The 20,717-nt window shown below is 32.5% G+C and overlaps 1 protein-coding gene across 1 annotated transcript in view; it reads left to right on the top strand.

The window, feature by feature from the left end:
* LOC125877774 (uncharacterized) overlaps window positions 1-9,589 on the top strand; it is a 28,847-nt gene extending 19,258 nt beyond the window's left edge. The window contains exons 6-7 of the mRNA XM_049559042.1: window positions 6,911-7,039; window positions 9,305-9,589. Of these exons, the coding sequence (XP_049414999.1) occupies window positions 6,911-7,039; window positions 9,305-9,394 (219 nt within the window). The 3' untranslated portion in view covers window positions 9,395-9,589. The remainder of the gene's footprint in view (window positions 1-6,910; window positions 7,040-9,304) is intronic.
* The last annotated feature ends 11,128 nt before the right edge of the window (window positions 9,590-20,717 follow it).

Raw genomic sequence — 20,717 nt, 5'->3', positions numbered from 1 at the left:
TTGGAGTTAACAGGATCAAAATGCTAATGCCTGTAATATTTGTTAGAAAATCCTAAATAAATGCATGGTGTGGATTGAGGCTCCAATTTATTACTGAAATACGGTTTGAGCCACAGGTAGCATAAGCATCTGGAAACTTTGATGGAATTATAATTAGGCACAACCTAAAATAGGATTTCGAAAGGCGATTTATTTAGTAGATTGGGTGTAGTTATCCTATTGATCAAATAAAACAGCTTGATGACAAGCATAACTCCAAAACTTTGAAGGTAAGGATGTTTGGTGTAATAAGGTGCTGGTTGTCTCGATGACATGCCGATGTCGGCGTTCAACTAAGGCTACCCTTTGTGGTGTGTATGGGGGTACACTAAGTGTTCAATTCCATGTGTTTTTAGATAGGAATTTATTTTTGAAACTCACCACCACCATCAGTGTAAAAGGATAAAAATTTTGTGTTAAAATGTCTTTCAAGCATGCGATGTAAAGTTTGAAACATTTCGAGAACTTTTGTTTTAGCTTTTAGTATGAACCACATATATATTGGAAATTGATGAACAAGTAAAACATAGTGTCGTTTTTTGTGAATCGGTAAAACTAGAGACAACCCCCACAAATCACTTTAATGTAAATTTAATGGATAGGCTTGTGTAAAGAACTTTCTGAAAAAGGCATCCTGTGGCTTTTATTACAATAACATGAATGACAAACAATATTAGTTTTGGAACCAACTACTGGAATGGAAAAATCATGCAAAAACTTATTTAGAACTTGACGATTAGGGTGGTCTAATTGTTGATGCCACAGGTGGTATGAAACAGTGACATTGGATTTCGGCGAACCATCAACATCCCCTGGTGGCCACTCATACATCCCATTTTTACTCTATCTGTGAGCCAATGGCGCCCCATAATCAGTTCACAAGATAAGAGAAAGGAAAAAATTCCACAGAGGAGTTATTATCTTGACAAAACTTAGAGATAATTATGAGATTATTTTTAATTGCTGGAGAGCAAATGATATGTTGAAGCTGGAATTGGTGATTATATGCATTAAAGTTTACATTACCAGTATGATAGATTGCAATGGTATTACCATTACCCATGACGATCTCCTCGGAGCCATGGTAGTCTTACATAGTGGTCAGACTCTGTGTCTAAGGCAATATGGTGGGTGGCATCACTGTCAAAGATCCATAGAGTTGACTGTTGATTTTGGAGGGGTGCAATATAATCAGCACGCGCTTGAAGATGATTGTTAGAGCGTGTCTGCTAGACAGGAGCAATATGACCTCTACCATCACAGAGTTGGCAGTAGAGTTTGTTGTTGGGAGACTGTAGTTGATTGTTGCACAGAGGTTGCTGAATGTTACGCCAAGACAAATTACAATTTTGTTGATGCTGCGCATTTGATCATCAATTAGTGTTTTGAGTATTGGTGGAGCCCTGACGCGGAGAAGTGGAAGTAATCCCTTTAGCAATGTAATAAAAGGTGCCTTTTTTTTGATAATGATGTAATAAAAGGTGTCTTTTTGACTTCATTATGCTGAAGGACATGATCATGGAGCTTTTCATATAGTTCTTCATAGGGGATTGCTAAATCTCAAGTGCAGGTTGCGGATGAAATTTCTCGAAATTCAGAGCCAAGGCTAGTGAGAATCTTGACAATCAATTCTTTATTGTAGACGGGGAGACAGCAGTGGAAAGTTCATCACAAAGAGACCGAACTTGATGTAAATAGTTACTGCTAGGTTGTTTTCAGAGATAGTTTTTAAACTTCAGCATGGATGGATAGATGCCAAGATGGGGTTGGGATCGATCCATCAAGATGACCAAAGAGGTTGTGTCCACGCATAAGCCTGGACACCTGAGCCTTCCACAACGAAAAGTTATGGCTACTTGCAAGTTTGATGGGGAGTTGAATAACCGGATTGAACTGGGCAATTTTTTTGTACTGGAGATGTTGTCGGCATTGACTACACTCGTATTGGGGGTAATTTAGGCTTGAGGTGGGTGAGCTGGGAGAAAAAAAAGATCGACCTTAGTAAAGCAATAGAGCTCTGATTACCATAAAGAGAAGAAAAGAACTGGTAGCAGATGAACTGATGTTTATTGATTACTGTATTGGCCCTTATATAGCCAGTGGTTTTCATGCAAGACTGAAAATCAAATAGCAAAAAAATCTAGGTAATAGAAAAACCTGCATAACTACAATCCTAAAGATAAGAAAGTTGATAAGTACAAAACTAATATGAAAAAAAACTAAATTAAAAGAGTCCTACAAATGACGAGTCCTAGAGATCTGCTAGCCATTATGAATGACCACCCCGGAATTTGAATCCAATCATTTTAACCACTATTAAAAAAAAGAAATTTGAATAAGGCCGATTATGTAATTACAAAGTAATGAAACCTATCCTCTTCTAAACGGGTGATTTTATGATTGTACTGCTCTTACGTGGCTTCATCTTTAGATTCTACAGTAAATGATCAATCCTTACACTGTGACTCTTAGAAATCAATTAAGCATAAGTGATTTAATTTGTTTCCTAAATAGAAGTGACTTAATTACCATAGTTCTTGCTCGGATGAGAACTAAACTACCACCACAAAAACAACATACCCAGTGAAATCCACAAGTAGGGTCTGGGAAGGATGGTGTGTACGCAACCTTACTTGTACCTTGTGAAGGTAGAGATAGTGTTTGCGATAGATCCTTGGCTCAAGTAATGCATATCCAAGTAAAACATATTCAAGAAAATAAATTTTGTGCGCAAATTATGGTCCAACAGATTTTTCGGATGTATAAACATGTATTACATCGTTTTCAATTTCGTTGGCTAAGACTATTATTACTAATGAAGAGCACAAGAAAACTATGCATGAATTACCCATGTTTGCCCTTCTTGAATATGGACTTGTAATAAAGCCAGAGCTTTTTTAAAGAGCGGTAAGCGTGTAGGAAATCTGGAGACACTTTTCCCGGACATACATTCTCTGGTTCTTCAGCAACAAAATACAATAGCTGAACTATGGACACCTCATGGGTAGAATATTATATTTAGAAGGCACCTCAATGATTGGGAAATTCCAAGAGTTACAGAATTCTTCAGCGTCATTGAACAATTTAGTGGCTTGGAGACTGGGAAAGACAGAGCAGTGGTTGGGGAACAGTACTGGAGCTTTTAAAGTAAGTGCAGCATATAGGAAGTTGAACCACCCAATTATGCAGGCATCCAAATGGCCCTGGAAACACATTTGGAAGGCCAAGATCCCACAAAAAGTGGCCTGTTTTGCGTGGTTACTGGCTAAGGAAGCGGTGTTGACACAGGAGAATTTGATGAAGAGGGGGATTACACTGTGTTCAAAATGTTTTTTTTGTGGGGAAACTGCAGAAATAGTCAATCACTTGTTCATCCAGTGCAAGGTCACTGGCCAATTGTGGAGTCTATTCCTAAGGCGCAAAAACATCTCATGGGTCATGCCTGGTAGAATTGTAGAGGCCTTATACAGTTGGGAAGAAGCAGGATTACAAGCAAAGAACAGAAGCAACTGGAGAATCATTCCTACTACTATTTGGTGGACTGTCTGGAAAGAGAGAAATCTTAGAGTTTTTGAGAATAGGGAGAGTAATATGCAGCAAGTAAAATTGAATTGTATTCTAACTTTGTGTTTTTGGTGTAATCAGATCTACTCTAATAACACTGTCTCTATCAATGATGTTCTAGACTCATTATAGGGATAGGACAGTGCCTTTAGAGTTCATTATGTAAATATGGTTTCAGTACAACCCAAGTACTGATTTAAAGAAATAGAAACAGTTACCAATCTAAAATAAAAAATAAAAAAATTGGAAGTCTCCTAGTAGAAACTAAATGGAATAGTTCAATTCAAAATCCCAAATATTAGGCAAAGTTGTAATATTAAACACTTGAAAATTTGGAATAAGAACTTGGAAACTTCGTAAGGATATCTACCACATTCCTAAAGAAAAGTACTGACAATAAAATAGTGTAGATAGATATTCAACAGAAGAGTGGTAAAATTACTCTCAGACACGAATACTGAGATAGTTCTCTGTCCTATACAACCAGCCCTTGAGGTGGCCTCGGCACTTAACTAAAGTCCCTGGGATTCTATGCAAGATGGACATAGAACAGGGCTATAATCACCTGAAATGGGACATTCTGTGGAACATACTTGAGAGGATGGGTTTAGGAAATAGGTGGATAAACTAGTTAAAATATTGTGTGACTACAGTTAAATTTTCAGTATTAATCAATGGTACCCTCTCTGGTTTCTTCCATTCTGAAAGAGGATTATGGCAGGGGGATCCCCTCTCCCCCTTCCTCTTTATACTATCAATGGGAGGATTGAGTGATATGCTGAAAACAACAGAGTCAAATAACAGGATCAAGGTGTTCCGGATGAATAATAGTGACACTCTGGGTTTAACTATCTCACATTTGCATTATGCTGATGACACCTTAGTGTTCTGTGGTGCAGAGAAAGAGCAATTGAAGCCTAGGGTCATATTTATCCGGTTTGAAGTTGTTTCTAGATTACGCATATATTGGGGTAAAAGTTTTGTCTACCAAGTGATTGAAGTTCTGGATATCAACAGACTGACTGGTATCCTAGGGGGTAAAGGGGGATACCTACTGCCTACCTAGGATACCTCTAGGAGCAAAGAGTAAACCAAAGAACATATGGAGTGCAGTGGTCAAGAAGCATGGAGCTCAATATATTTTGGAAGGGTGAGACAGGATGTGCAAGAGCAAATACTAAACATGATAAGCTTCACAAGAGAAGAGCTACTCTTTAGATATCTTAGGGTTCTCTTGAGTACAAAGAAATAATCTATTACTCAGTGTGCACCATTGTTGTAAAAGATAACTGGGAGAATATCATCTTCGATAACAGAATTCTTAGCCTATTATGGGAGAACACAGTTCATTAAGAGTATAATATTTTATGCAAAACTACTGGTCACAGATCCGTATCTTACTCTTACCTAAGAAGATCACTCTTTTCATTGCGCAAATGTGCAAGTAATTCCTCTGGTCTGGTAAAGCTGATCTCACAAAAAGCTCTAGTTGCATGGAGAAGACTGTCATTGTCAACCCACTTCTGCTGGAGGCCTTATTCTCATTGACATTGTGCTATGGAATAGAGCTGCTATATGCAAGCTCTTATGGAATATGTGCAGGAAGAAGGATAAATTATGGGTTAAATGGATCCATTTATGGGAGGGGAAGGGATGTATGGCAACTTGAACCATAGGAAGCATCCTGTGTTGTCCAGAAAATATTCATGGCCAAGAAGCATTTTGAAGAGGCAGGGTATTCATGGGAGGAGATCCTATATCTTACCTCTCTTTGCCTTAAAAACTATATACAAGAAGCTGCAGGGCCAGTTTAAGAAAGTAAGCTAGAGGAGTGTCATATGCAGAAACCAGGAATCTCCCAAATAGATATTCTATTGAGATTGGTTCCACTAAGCACAATACACTTGACAGATTAGCATTTTGGAAGATGGATGTAAACCAGCAATGTCAACAGTGTACCAGGGAGCTGGAAATTGTTCACCACTTGTTTTTCTCTTGATCTTATTCAGCTAGCATATGGTCCAAACTCTTACAATGTCTTGCCATCATTAGAGAGTGTATGGATTGGAATGAGGAACTAAAATGGGCAGAGGGACGGTGCAAATGCAGAAGCAGCAGGGCTGAAGTGTGTAGGATTTTCTTGGCTGCAGCTGTAAACTACATATGGAAGGAAAGGAATCTGAGGGTGTTGTTAAGCAGATTGTACAGGAGGTTTACTTCAGGGCCAATTCGAGACCTAGTAATAGGTCATTCTTGCAAAATCTCAATTGGTATCCTTGAGTATTGACTGTAGGCAATATTGTCTTACTGTTGTCGTGGGCCAAATAAAAATTAATTAAAAAATGAAATTAAGTAGAGTACTGAAAATAACAACATGAGTCCAAACTCAAAGTCTGCTTAAACCATCAAATATTGATACTACGAAGTCCAAAAATCCAAGTATTAAAATTTAAATACAAAATTATGTTTATAAAATATTTAAATACCAAATGCACAAAATCCTAAATTTTCGAATGGTATTATATTAAAAAGCTATTCAAGTTCACAGAAGCTTTATGTCCACCACCTATTTTCTTGTACGATTGTATCCAATATAGAATGCCAATGATTTTAGATTGTAGTCATACAACCAAATCCTTACTTGAAACCAAACTTAATAAGTATTATTAGGGACTATTTTGCTTGTGAATGTGAGACTTGGTTAGCAAGTAGTAACACCATGTACTTTTTGGAGCCTTGATGACGACACTGAAGATCACGATCACAAAAGCAAGATGAAGCACTGAACATGTTTTGCACCTCGCTTTAGGGCTTAAGTGTGCTGTTAGGGTCCTTTGATATCAATGCTTTTAAGTCCCTCAAATATCAACAAATTCTATTTTTTGTCCTTGTAATTTTGGGTTAAGTGCATTTAACATTCAACTAATTGATTAGTGCACTTTTGACTCTAAATATGAATGTTCAGAAACTTTAATGAATTATCAAGTGTTAAAATCATTTAATGATCAATATTTTATGCTAAATTTCATTGTTACTCCATATTTGAGGGAAATATAGTTCTAGTGATGGTGTAAATGCCGCATGTTCCTTTGTAGAGTGACCACCCATTTTAGTTAATTAAATGTTAAATATGTTTAGTCAAATATTACAAGAACGAAAATGAAAATTTAACAATAACTGTAGGACCAAAATGCAGTTATCTTTTTTTTTTTAAAATCCTAGAATAATTTGCATCCTTGTATTCCTTGAAATGTGATGAACAGTTATAAGTTGATGGACTGACACATTTACATGATTGCTTGATTAGGCAACTATAAAGATGGACATGCATGGACTATTCCATTTGCAGAACATTGGAAAATATCCAATTCATGTGAATGGTAAAGAAGTACTTCCGAAACAAAGTCTAACCCTCACTTCTGGTTCCTTTATTGAGGTATTCTTCTAATTTGACACAAGATTAACTAGTCAAATATCCTTGTTAAGGTTTACAGATTTTGGTTTGGTACTTTTGAAAATGTTGCCTCCTTTCACCCTTCGGAGCCCTGAGATCTTGATGACAATTGAAGTCTCTAAGTCAACTACCTCTTGCATAAGTTTGCAAGTAAATTGTATGTTCTTTCCATCATTGATGAGTTACCTATCTCATTAGCTTGTTCTTTAACTTAGCTTGTCACATGACCTAGTTAATTGTTATTTTTATCATTTTATGACTCATTTGCAGTTTGGGACTAAAAGGTTATGACTTGGTTACTTAAACTCAAGCCTAGGTAATCATTCTTTTATGATCAAGTATATCAAACCTAGTAATCCTTCTTTTTTTTTAAAAATAAAGTAAAGTATATCATGCCTAGGTTATCATCTAGTGGTTATTTATTGAAACCGGGATGATAGCTTTAGAACCGTTTTGTCAACCTTATCCTATTCTTGTTTCAAAGAACTATGAATCAGGCCTCTGTAATATTGAATTTATGGGTAGACATTTGGAGCTGTTTGAGCTTTAGCTATTTTTAGTGAAAATTACTTTGTTCGAAAAGAGAATTTTCCAATCAATGAATGTTTTATGTTGGATTTTTCCGAAAAAAGTCAATGAGTGTGTGTCGGATCCTCCAAAAGTAGTACATTTTTGGAGGATCTGACAAGGTACGGCAGCTTCTTTGGAGAGTCCGCGCTACACAGGTTGGGGTGGTTGGAAGCTAAAATTATCATCTGATTTTGAACAATCTGCTAAAGCACCTGTCCGGCTGTAACTGCAACTAGTGTTGTAAGTTCATTACCATAATAGATTAATCATTAGTTAGTATAGACCTTACCTTTTCAGCAATGAATCACTCCGCTTGAGTGACAAGACAGCAAGTATGAAAATTTAGCTTATCAGAATCTAATGTGTGTGTGTATATATACACATGATGATAGTTCATAAGATTATGCCTTTTATATATCTCTGGTGTATACAAAATGAATTTCTGCAATTCCAAATTCTGATACTCCATATTTATATTTGGTTTGCACATTATTTGTCAACTCAAAATAATGCATATATTATAGTGCAAAATATTATTTATAACAAGATTATAGTGTGTGAGAATAGCTACATACATAGTGTGAAAATAGCTACATAAATATTGTGAATTTTTATTTTATTTTTTAATATCTTTTTTTTTTTTGGGTAGAAAAGAACATTAAATTTTTTTTTCTATGAAAATATATTTTTAAAAAAAATAATAATTTAAGGGTGGGGGGGTATTAACAATTGAACTTTGCTTTGATGTCTTTTGATTTTAGGAGATTAAAGTGGGTTATAGAACCATTTTGTCCAAATCATATTTGATCAAATCCTTATTAACCCATATTTTATATGGGTGGATTATAAGACAATCCATTTTGACTCAAACCATATTCAATTCATCCAAATCCGATCCAATCCACCCATTTGTCATCCCTAAGTATACCAGTGAAATTGCCTAACAAAGCCTATGATATTCAGACAATGCTTGCATAAAAACCTGTTGTTAGAGGGACCTTCCACCTCTAACCATGTTTGAGACTTTGATTCACCGCACGGGGAAGCATGAAAAGCCCATTGCTAGACCTTTAAGGGTGGGGGAAGAGAGCAAGAAAAAAAGCCCATGTCATTTTATGATTGTAGAATTTTTGTAGGGAAATTTTCAGAAACAACGAACATTAGGCCTTAATTAGGATTCCTTAGCTACAACCTATAGTTTTAATATTTACAATCTGCAACTACATTTTTGGTTTGCTATCTGGTGTATCCATTGTATTTTCGATGATTTTCCTACAAAAATACAAATACAACTTGACTAAATTGTGTAAAAGACGGGAGGGATCTTTTCTGATATGGTAAATAGAATAAATCACTCCCTAAAAATACTCATGTTTCAAATTGGACTGTCAAATTTCTTGTATTCATTATATGAGTAATTAGTATTCAAATGGTGCCAAATTTGTATTATACGGATGTTGTGTGTAAATGGTGTATTTGCTACAGATTTGATAATGTAGTGGCGAATGGTAATATTTTGTAACTGTAGTTGTGTTCCATAAATACATTCACATGTTTGCTATGTTTTGAGAAAATGGCATTATGCATGGTGAATAATTATCTTTTCATTTTCTAATGAGGTTAAGAGCAGTGTGAAATTATATTTAGCAGAGATGTTTCTTGTTTTGTTTTTCGCAGGTGAGAGAAGTTAGGTTCATATTTGAGATTAATCAAAGTCAAGTAAAACGATATATGGAGGAAAGCCAAAGTCAGGATATGAAAGCTTGAGCAATTCTTGACACAGAGTATAAGGAAGTGCTGTCTTTTATCATTGCACTTTCTGATTACAAAATGTGTATTCTTCGTATTTTCTCTCATTTTCACTCTGAAATCGTAAACATAATCAGCCCTCTATACAACTTTGAAGAGTTGTTTCCGGTCATTGCCAATTAAGTTATGGGAGTTTCTAATGGCTTCTGCTCTACTATTTGCCTATAACTTTAAACTATGTAAGTCAAGGGTGTGTGTGAGTCTAGGCAAGGTGAGGCATAAGCCTTGTGGGTTTTTAACTTCTAATATTTTATAAATCAACATAGTAGAAATAAATATTTTAAATGCTAAAATTACATAGAAATGTTAAGCAATTATGAAGTAAGGAAAAATAAAAAATGTGTATAGAGCTTATTCATTTTAAAATGTTGATTATAATCAATAATTGACTATAACTATTTAGAATTGCCTCATCCAAAAGAATTAATCTAACTTCCAAAAATATTGAGTTAAAATTTGTAAACTAGCTTCAAAAAGAAAGAAAAAACTTGAAAAGAAAGAAAATTATAGGAGGAATCTACAATTACAAACACTGAACTAAAGCAAGTGATGAAGAATGATGATATTGCTTTTGTAGTTTGCAAATTGATTAGCGATCGTTTGGTTTTAGTTGATTGTAAATAATTGAAAATTTTATGAGTTAGAAAATATTTTAAGTCTTAGAACTTATTTTTATAATTAAGCAGTTATGTAAGTGATGAATTTGAAATTAAATAGGTGCCGTGTTTGGTAAAAGAGTATTACATAAACTTTTTTTTTTTGTTATTGTTAAAATGATTAAAATATTCTTAAATTGCGTATAAAAAAGTATAAATTGAAAAATTTATTTGTAAAGAAAAGGAGTACCAATGCATGTGAGGTAAAGTGGAAGTTCACGCTTTTATTTTGGGAAAGATATTTTGAGAAATTTAAAAAGGTAAAAATCAAATGGAGTAGTAAAATTTCGATCAAACTAAAAATGTTTATTAGTTGAAAATCATAAGTTGGTGGTGACTAACTTATGACTTATAATTTTATTTTGGAAAAGGTATTTTGAGAAATAAATCAAATAATAAAGTAGTACCTTGATGAAATTAAAATTGTTTATAAGCTAAAATAATCACAAGTTGGAAATGACTAACTTCTAACACTTGCCTTTTAAACATTTTGAATAACTATCAAATATGTAATGATCGCAAAATGCTTATAAGTAATTTGATTAGCTTATAAACTTAACCAAATGTTCTTAATTTCCTCTTTATCTTTACTTGATAGAAGACGAAGAGCGAGAAGATATAATTGAGAGATAAGAATAAAAAAAATATTGATTTTTAAGTTCTTTAACTTTTTCGAATTAAATAACAAGCTATCTTTTATGTTTCCTTGTTATTAAATTTAGTTGTTTAACAATTAATTTTAGGCGGAATGACTTGAGAGGTCCTTGTACTTGACTCGATTTGTCAATTGGATCCCTGTACTTACAACTTTGTCAGCTAAATCCTTAAATTCATTCAAACACAATATTTTAGACCCCTTTCTCATCCGATGGGTGTGTGTGTAGTACACTCATTTTACACATGAAATACGTCATTTTTTAATGACACATCATTATTATTATTATTTTTCCGATGACACATCATAAATTAAATATTTAAAAATAAATAATATTTAAAAACAAATGCAATTTTCTCTCTCTCTTACTCATTTCACCCCTTCCCACTTCATCCTCTTTATTCCCACCTTCTACCATTTTCATCTTTCTTCATAGTTCACGCTAAAAAATTTCTTCAATCATAACATGTGATAGATTATAATTAGTTCTTGTACATTATTTAGGGTTTTATTTATTTTGATTTGATAAAAAGAGATATCAAGAAAACTTCAAATTGAAAAAAAATATGTTTATATATAAATTCAAGTAATAGATCTTAAAGAATTAAGTTTATAAAAATGGTGAATGGTATATTTTCTTGCAAATTTTTTTTTCAATTTTTTATTTGATGATTTTATTGTGACAATGTGTACGCCAAAGAAGAACAAGAGAAGAGGAGTAGGGGAGGGGAGGGTGGGGATGGGGCTGGATGGGGGCTGAAGTTGAAGAAGAAGAAGAGGAGAAAAGGAGTAGGGCCGGGAGTGGGGGCTGAGGTTGTTGAAGAAAAAGTGAAAAAAGGTGGGGTGGGGCTGAAAAAGAAGAAGAGATAAGGGGTGGGGGTGGGGTGAGGTGGGGTGGAGTGAAGAAGAAGGAGGTTTTCAATATTTTTTTTTAAAAAATATTATTTTTGTTTTGTCTTATAATTTTGATAATTTTAAAATAAAAATATTGTATTCACTTGCTTCAAAACGCGTGGGGTCATGTATTTGTCCAACTAAGTCATTTCATTGCCACATAAGCCCGGTCAATGGTCAGAGGGGTTTAAAAAATAGAGTTTCATTGGGTTTAAGGGTTCATTTAGCAAAGTGATGAGTAGAAGGGTTTAACTGACAAACGAAGTCAAGTACAAGGGTCTTCCAGGTCATTCCGCCTTAATTTTAATTTGGAGAGTATTACAAAACATGTGACGAAAAATAAAAACTCACCCAATATCTAAGTGTATACTTAACTAAACCTCTCAATATCTCAGTATAACTAAGTTGTAGACCTCATCCAAAAACACCTTTAACTTGTAGCTCAACTACTATTAAGTTTAGTAGATGAACGTTACATGTTTATTAGGTTTTTATAATAACAAAACTCAAAATAAATATTGATTTGTCACGGAGAAAACCTATAGTTAATATGATAACTTAAAATTTTGGGGAAACTAAGAAAATGCCCCATAAATATAAATTAATTACAAATATATGCCCCTTACATTGATGTCCCCCTAAATAATTACAAATAGATGACCCAAGTGATAATTTCGCTTAACTCATACTAAATCAATATATATATATATATATATATATATATATATATACTGATTTAGTATATATAGCATTGGTATTATTAAGATTGACAATTTCGCTTAACTGATACTAAAACAGTAAATATATACTGTATTGATATCATTAATGTTTCTTGTTTAGAAATTACTCATTAATGAATGATACTATAAGAGTATATATTTATTTTTGTGGTATCATTAAGATTTCTTGTTCACACCCTAAGGTTTCTTGTTCACACCATATACTCATTGATAAATGATATTGTAAGAATATACATTACCAACTAGTATCTCTAATAAAGGAACAAAGAAAATAAAAAGAAGAACAAAGAAATAAGTAATAAAAATATTATCAAATAATGTCTCTAATAAATAATAAAATGAAAAAGCATAAAGAAATAAATAATAAAATTGTTACCAAATATTATCTCTAGTAAAAGATAATATGAAAAATAAAATAAAAATAATAAATGAGAAAATAATGAAAGCACAAATAAAAACAATAAATAAGAAAAGAACAAAAGTAATTTATTTCATTTTTAAAAAAAGATAAAAATACAGAGAGAGAAAAATAATAAAAAGAAGATAAAGTAACCAAGAAAAGAAATAATAAAAATATTACCAAATGGTATCTCTAATAAAGGATAAGATGAAAAAAAAAGAATAAAAATAATAAAAGAGAAAATAAAAATAATCAATGAGAAAGAACAAAAGTAATTAGTGATAAGACAAAAATAATAAACAAAAAAGGGCTAAAAATATCCTCATTTTTTGAGAAATGGTTCATAGATAGTTAAATACCCTCCTTCCACCTTTGGGTCCAAATATATATATTTTTTGGATCAAACTTAAACTAAGGTCAAGTTTTTGACTATTTTAAAAAGAGACACGTGACATTTTCTGATTGGTCCACAAATTTAATTTCAAAATAATTACTATATAAAAACCCACCACCCAAATTTTAAGACTCAACCTACTGACCCATTTTAAGGAACCAAACGGGTTCTGCATCTCTTTGACTCTTTTCTTCTTCCTTTCATCTATTTACTCATTAATAAAATACATGAGAAATACTGAACTATGGAACACTAAGTTGCTGAAATGTGAAGACATTGATATTGACATTTCACAATTGTTGAATCCAATTACTACTTAACCAACAAACTAAAGTAATTTATTGTCGTTAATAACTCAAAATCACCATAAAAGAATAGTCATTGCCATAACATTTGGTAGAATTAAATCATCAAAATTAGTCATTTTTTATTTCTTGCAGAACATTATAATAACTAAAACATCAAAATATAATTATTTACATAATTGCTTTCATGAACGTAGTAACCAGCGAAAGAGTTCAATTGAATTGTCTAAAGCCTATCCCTTTTGGGTGTGTTTGGTATAAAGGAAAACATTTTTCGAAAAATGTTTTTCAATTTCTGGGTTAAATGTTTTGGAAAATATTGTCCAAATCAACTCATTTTCCTCAAATTTAAGGAAAATGACTTTCCTTCAAAACTTTAAGAAAACATTTAACCCCCCACCCCCAAAAAACTTTAACTTCAAAATTTTATTTTTTTCACCCGGTCCTCGACCTTTAAAAATTATTTTCAACTTCAAAATTTTATTTTTTCATCCGATCCTCGACCCCTCCCCTCCCTCCGGCCAGCTCCCTACAACCCCCCCTCCCAAAAAAAAATTTGAGTTTGTTTTTAAAAACTATTTTCAACTTTAAAATTTCATTTTTTCACCCCTACCCTCCACACCCCAAAAAAAAATTTAAGTTTGTTCTTAAAAAATATTCTCAACTTCAATTTTTTATTTTTTCACCTCTACCCTTGACCCCCCACCCCCCCAAAAAAAATTTAAGTTTGTTTTTAAAAAATATTTTAAATTTCAAAAATTATTTACTACTCAGTAAAAATAAAAGATATTTCTCAAAAACATTTTTCATTCATAAATAAAACACTAAAATCTTTTTCGGAAAATATTTTCTGCTCACCAACCAAACATTAGAAAATAAGTCAAAAATCTACTTGTTTTCCAGTTCTTTGGTACCAAACACACCCTTTTAGCTTTCATCTTTTCAAAATATTCAAACTAAAAAGAGATGCATAACTTACAGGGAAGAGTTCTATTTACCTTAAAATGGGTCAGTGGGCTGGGCCTTTTTTTTTTCTTGCATTTATAAGAAAAATATTTGAAGTATATGAAAAAGAAATGACTTCATAGTTTATTCAAAATCTTATTAATAATATCCATTTGTTTCCCTCCCCTGTCCTGCATTTCTCATTTCTTAATTTTCCATAGTTTTCCCGAGAGAACCCAAGAATTCTTTGACCTCTGAAGTGGGTTGGGTTCTAAAAATTGGACGGGTGGTTTTTATTTTGTAATTAAAATTTGTGGACCAATTAGAAAATGTCATGTAACTCTTTTAAAAGAGTCAAAACTTGACCTTAATTCTGTTAGTTTGAGGGGTAGGTTTGAACCAAAAAATAAACATTAGAAGTATTTTTAGACTCAAAGATGGAAGGAGGGTATTTATGGATCATTTCTCAAAGAATAAGGGTATTTTTGGCCTTTTCCAAAAAATAAATGAGAAAAAATAGAAATAATTAATAATATGACAAAAGTCTTGGATTGGGGCGAGTTGGGCCTAAATTTTAAAGGGTGAGGAGAACTTGGGCCTAAATTTAAACGGGTTTGAAGGGAAATTTAGCCTAAACTAAAAGGGGAGGGGGTTATGTGTTGTAATTTATTGGGAATCTTACATAAATCTCACTACTTTAGACCCTAATTAATAGGATTTCCGATAGTTTGTAATATTACTTTTTATATCATATTTTGGCCTCGAGATACATGTATCATTAATGACGAGATACATGTATCCAACAACTTTTAAAGCTGAGATACACCATTTATTAATTTGAATTAAAGGGGGTGTAACTTATTTACTTAATTAAAGGATTAATTGCTGACGAATTAACAACCCAACGGATTTACAGATCCTGAGTATCAACTCTAACAGGTTTTCCTAAAATAACAAAATCATAAGCACAATTAATTTTGTTATTGTACTCTTCATCTTCTTCATCAGCTTGAATCATTAATGGCGAAATACATGTATTCATCGTTTTAAAGTCGAGATACATGATTTATTAATTTGAATTAACTTCTTCATCAGCTTGAATCATTAATGACGAGTTACATGTATCCAAGTCGAGACATACGATTTATTAATTTGGATCAACTTCTTCATCGGCTTGAGTCATTCATGACGAGATACATGTGTCCAACTATTTTTAAAATCGAGATACACGATATATTAATTTGAATTAACATTTAATAAGAATCATCCGATCATGAAAATGGTGAAAACAAAGATGCAATAGACTACCTTGAAATAACTGAACAAAATCTTACTTTACCTCTTAATATAATGCTGATTATGGAGAGTTAGTTATGAATTTAGTACATGCAAATATGTATTGAGATAGGTTAAGAAAGAAGGGATAATGGTGGATGTGTGAGAATTACATGGGGGAGTAGGGGTGAGATACAAACGGGTTGTGGGATCGGAGAGGGAAACGATTGAATTAGAGAGAGAAAATAATTTGAATTGTTAATGGCCCATTAATTAAGGAGATATAATTTTAAGATAATTATTCAATACTATATTTAATGAGATTGTGTATCTGATTTAACTTTTTAAAATATAGGTATAGTTATTAAAAGTGATATTATATGTAATATTTTTAAACTAGATGTAAAATATGTATATACGGTAGTGAAGTATGTCTAGATAGGTAGTTTTTCCTAAATTATTTTGGGTCAATGGTTATTTTCTGAATTAGTTTGGATTGGGCTTTGAAATAGTAATCATTTTATGTTTTGTGCCCATTATGTAGTTTCCCCTAAAATATTTTTATATCTGTTTGCACAGAAACTCGCCTTTATTATAGCATAATCGATGTTATAAAATAAAAATAATATAACAAAATAAAATTACAAAAAAAGAGATAATAGTAAAGTAAATATTGCACTTTTTCTTCTGCAATTATATTTCACATCTCATACGCAATGTCTTTTTAAAGACATAGTAAATAATGATAACTTCTATGATTCAAGAATAAATGAGGAAAGGATGTACCACAAACCGGATCATTTATATTTTACACTATTTATAACACTTTTTTATGGATGCCATTAAAAAAATTTGGAAAAAGGGTATATAAATATTCATAAAATATGCATTGTTTGCTGTCTCATTAGAACTTTAAAAAACTCAATAACATAAAATCTTAATTAAAAAACAATACAATGTGTATTTTACTTTCCTGAAGACTTCACCCTTAATATCTTTAAGACAATTCATTCCAATGCTGTATATCAATTTTCAAATGTCGAAGGTACCACTATCATAGCGAAATATCCACCAACTTATCACTTAAAGGAACTTGTTGAATATCTATACCACATTTTTTTAAAGATGATGAGTGAATTTTTTTTATCATGAAATGTAATTTGTTCGGTCTCCTTAAAGGTATCCTATTCATAGTTGAGCTTTGCATGTAATGACATCTTCATATAATGTTATTGGAATATCCCTCCCATTCTCTAAATGTGTTGAGTTTTTTAATCTTAATAACAATTATTTTTTACTTGCTTCATGAGTGACTATTATCACTGAATGATTTTAAAAAGTAGCAATTGTATTGTCATGTAATGACCTGTCTATTCATGGATTTTTAGGGCATAGTACCCTATTAGAGGCTGATCTGGGGTATATTTGCGCAGTCAATCGCCATATATTATTCATAATTTGGCCAAGTTCTGAGTATCAACCTACGAATAACCATGTCTTTTATGTATAAGTGCTATAATGAGCTAATAGATATGGTTAGGTTGATTTTAGGCAAAAAACAACAAGGAATGACTCTAAATGGATTGAAACGCAAAACTTTGTACCCCTAACTAAATGCAGCCAAGAAGACTATAGAAGAGGAGTCTACGCCGCAAGATCTCATGCCACCCATTGGTCCTCACGCTACGACCTTGGCTAAATGAGATTCAAAAATCAAAATTATTGCGATAAACTTGCGACGCACGGAGAAAGAAGTAAGAGTATTGATGGACCTTGCGGCACGCACCCCTGAGCCATGCGTTGCAGGCCCCCTATCTAACGAACCTGAATTGATCAACCAGAACAAAGTTCAACCAAAATTAGGATTTCAACCCTACTGTTATAAATCTATCGTTAGGACAACATTTATAGGGTTATACATTATTCCAAAAGGTTATGAGTTCTTCTTAGGGTTAGAAATTACCACTAGCATATACTCTTCATTGTTCTTAGTCTTTTAAGGGTTTAATTATATAAAAACTACGCGACTAAACAAATATATGCTACTTCATTACTTACCATAGCTGTAATTGTAAACTATTACCACTCGCCATTAACCTTTCATCTGATATACATGGGGACCACTTCCAGATTTGTATACCCAATATATACTACCATATTTTTCGTTTTTTCCATTTATACAAGGTAAACTTTATCTTTCTTCCTAATCTTTTTACTGATTTTTATCCTTAATCACTCAAGCACAATCAAATTTTCAATTTTTTATAAATTTAGTCTCTCCCTCTCAAATCGTGCTCCCACAATTTTAGGCAACTTCTTCCGATTTTATTTTTTTCCTCTTATGATAGTTTCAATATTTTATTTTTGATTGGTATTTGCATATCACATTGATTTCTTTTAGTTTTTCAGTTATTCCCTCAGATACATACAAAATCATGGATGAACAAACTCCTTCCCAGAAAATCACTTGAGGTATATAAATGCAAGCACAAAAATTAGATGATTTTCCATCTTCTTCTTTGGGTCTAACTCAAAATTTCCAAGAAATTGCAAGATCTCTTGCTAAATCTTGAGTTAATCAACAAGAAATTGAATCAAAGCACCGGAATGACCCAGTGAAGATGCAACAACTTATGCATGTTTTTAATTTCAAAATAAGAACAAAAAAAGAAAGGAATAGAAAGAAAACAATTCAAACGAGGTTCTTATTTAAAAACAAGTGTAACGTAAAAGAAATTGCATTCAAACGAGGTTCTTATTTAAAAACAAGCGTAAGGTAAAAGAAGTTGCATTTACAAGGAATGAATTGAAGTCATCTGAAGAATAAGATGTCCAATATGAGTCATTGAACCAACAAAATTGGAAAGATCTTGAGGTATTTGTATATTTTTATGTCTGATTTGTATATGTATCATTAAACTTGATGTTTTTTTTTTGTATATGAGCATATAGTTTGTATGTACTCTGTCTGATTGTATATATTACATAATTTTAAGCCACATATGAATTTTCATGATTATGATTTATATACAACAGCAATTAAACAATATAGCTATTATACTTGTACAATTTCAATATTTGTATAAGTTTATCCTTGTTTGTATATCTCAAACAAATGTATACATATACAAATAACGTTATAGTAACTCATATTTTATATAACTGATTTTTGTAGTTCACATTTGTATATATTGTAAATATTTTTGTATACATTCTATTTGTGAATGATTTTGTATACATTTGATTTGTAAATCTATGTATTTTTAAACCATATATGAAATTTGTAGTTTGTATTTGTATATTATCGGTCAATATACATTTAGCTCTTATTTATTACCAACTGCAGAGAAGTCATCCATAAATACCTCCAATGTATCATCTATCATGTCGGAAAAATGGACACCATGCACCTTTGAAAGGTAGCCGGTGCATTACACAATCCAAAATGCATGTGCTAGAATGCAAAAGTGCCACATGGATATGTAAAGTCATCTTCTCCTGATCCTCTGATGCAATGGAGATCTAGTTGTAATCAGAGTAGTTATCCACAAATCAATACCAACCTCTACCATCTAACCTATCCAACATTTGATTCATGAATGACGAATGATCCTTCAAAGTCCACCTACTCAGCTTTATGTAGCCATGCACACTAGCCAACATGTAATAGGTCTAGGAGGAATCTACTCATTTTTTGCATTCACTATTATAGTCATACAACCCACGTTAGGGACACATTGCACTAGACTTACCCAAATGCTATTATATATCAGGTAGGGTAAAGGGCCAAGAATACCCCCCTAACATATTTGAAAAGGTTCAAAAATACTGTCCTTCCACCTTTTGGTCTAGAAATGCGCTCCACCTTTATTTTGGTTCAAAGATACCCCTCCTTCCACCTTTTGATCTAAAAATACTCTCAACCAAATTTAATTGAAATGAATTCCTATATTTTGGCATGAATAGTGGGATGGACATATCATTTTAGATACTATCCAATAAATCATTGTAAGATTCACTCGCACTGGCATTCAAAGGCAGATGTTGATGACAATAGTCTATGCTAGATGTAGTGCATTCCAAAGACTAGAATTATGGGATGATTTGGAGAATGTTGCTAAAGGCAATCACTTGCCTTAGGTGGTTGTGGAGATTTTAATGTGAATAGAAGTGATCAAGAAAAACTTGGAGGGCTACCAGTGTCAAATTCAGAGACTATTGATTTTGAGCATTGTTTGAGCAATTGTGCCCCGGAGGAGATAGAATTCACTGGGAGTAAATATACATGCCGGAATGGAAGAATAGGTGAGGATTGAATTTTTAAAATATTGGATAAAATATTGAGAATCAAAAAGTTTTTTAAGTTACTCCTAGGTTCAGAAGTAACACACTTGCTGAGAAAAGAGTCAGATCATGCACCTTTACTACTTAAATACAACACAAAAAGTGAATCAATGATTAAACCTTTCAAATTTTTGAATTTCTGGACAAAGCACAAAGATTTCAAGAAAATTGTAGAGGATAATTGGAAGATTGAGTTTGTAGAATCCTCATTTATAGAGGTACATATAAAGATGAAAAAAGTATAAGTTGCTTTGACAAAGTGGAGCAAAAAGGAATATGAAAATATTTTCAAAAAAATTTCTACAATAGAGGATACCATTAAGGCAAAAAAGGCTCAACTAGAGATTATGCCTGATGAAAATGCAAAGGCAGAATTGAAGAAGGCAGAGCCAAAGCTTATTAGATTCTTAAAACTTGAGGAAGAATATTGGAAGCAAAAGTCAGGAATGAGCTGGTTCGAGGAGGGGGATAAAAATACAAAATTATTCCACTTTTATGTGACATGTAGAAGGAGAAGGATGAATATGATGAGATTTATCAAAGTTTTTAAGGAACAATTCAATGAAGAAAGGGAAGACAAAGATTACACCATGCTGGAGATTATTCCCTCTTTGATCACAGAAGAGGATAATAACAAAATCAATAAACCACCAACATAAAATGAAGTAAAGAT

Source organism: Solanum stenotomum, chromosome 9, assembly GCF_019186545.1.
Source record: "Solanum stenotomum isolate F172 chromosome 9, ASM1918654v1, whole genome shotgun sequence".
NCBI lineage: Eukaryota > Viridiplantae > Streptophyta > Magnoliopsida > Solanales > Solanaceae > Solanum > Solanum stenotomum.
Note: the sequence above shows the minus strand (reverse complement) of the source record. Positions and strands in the feature narration are given on the sequence as shown.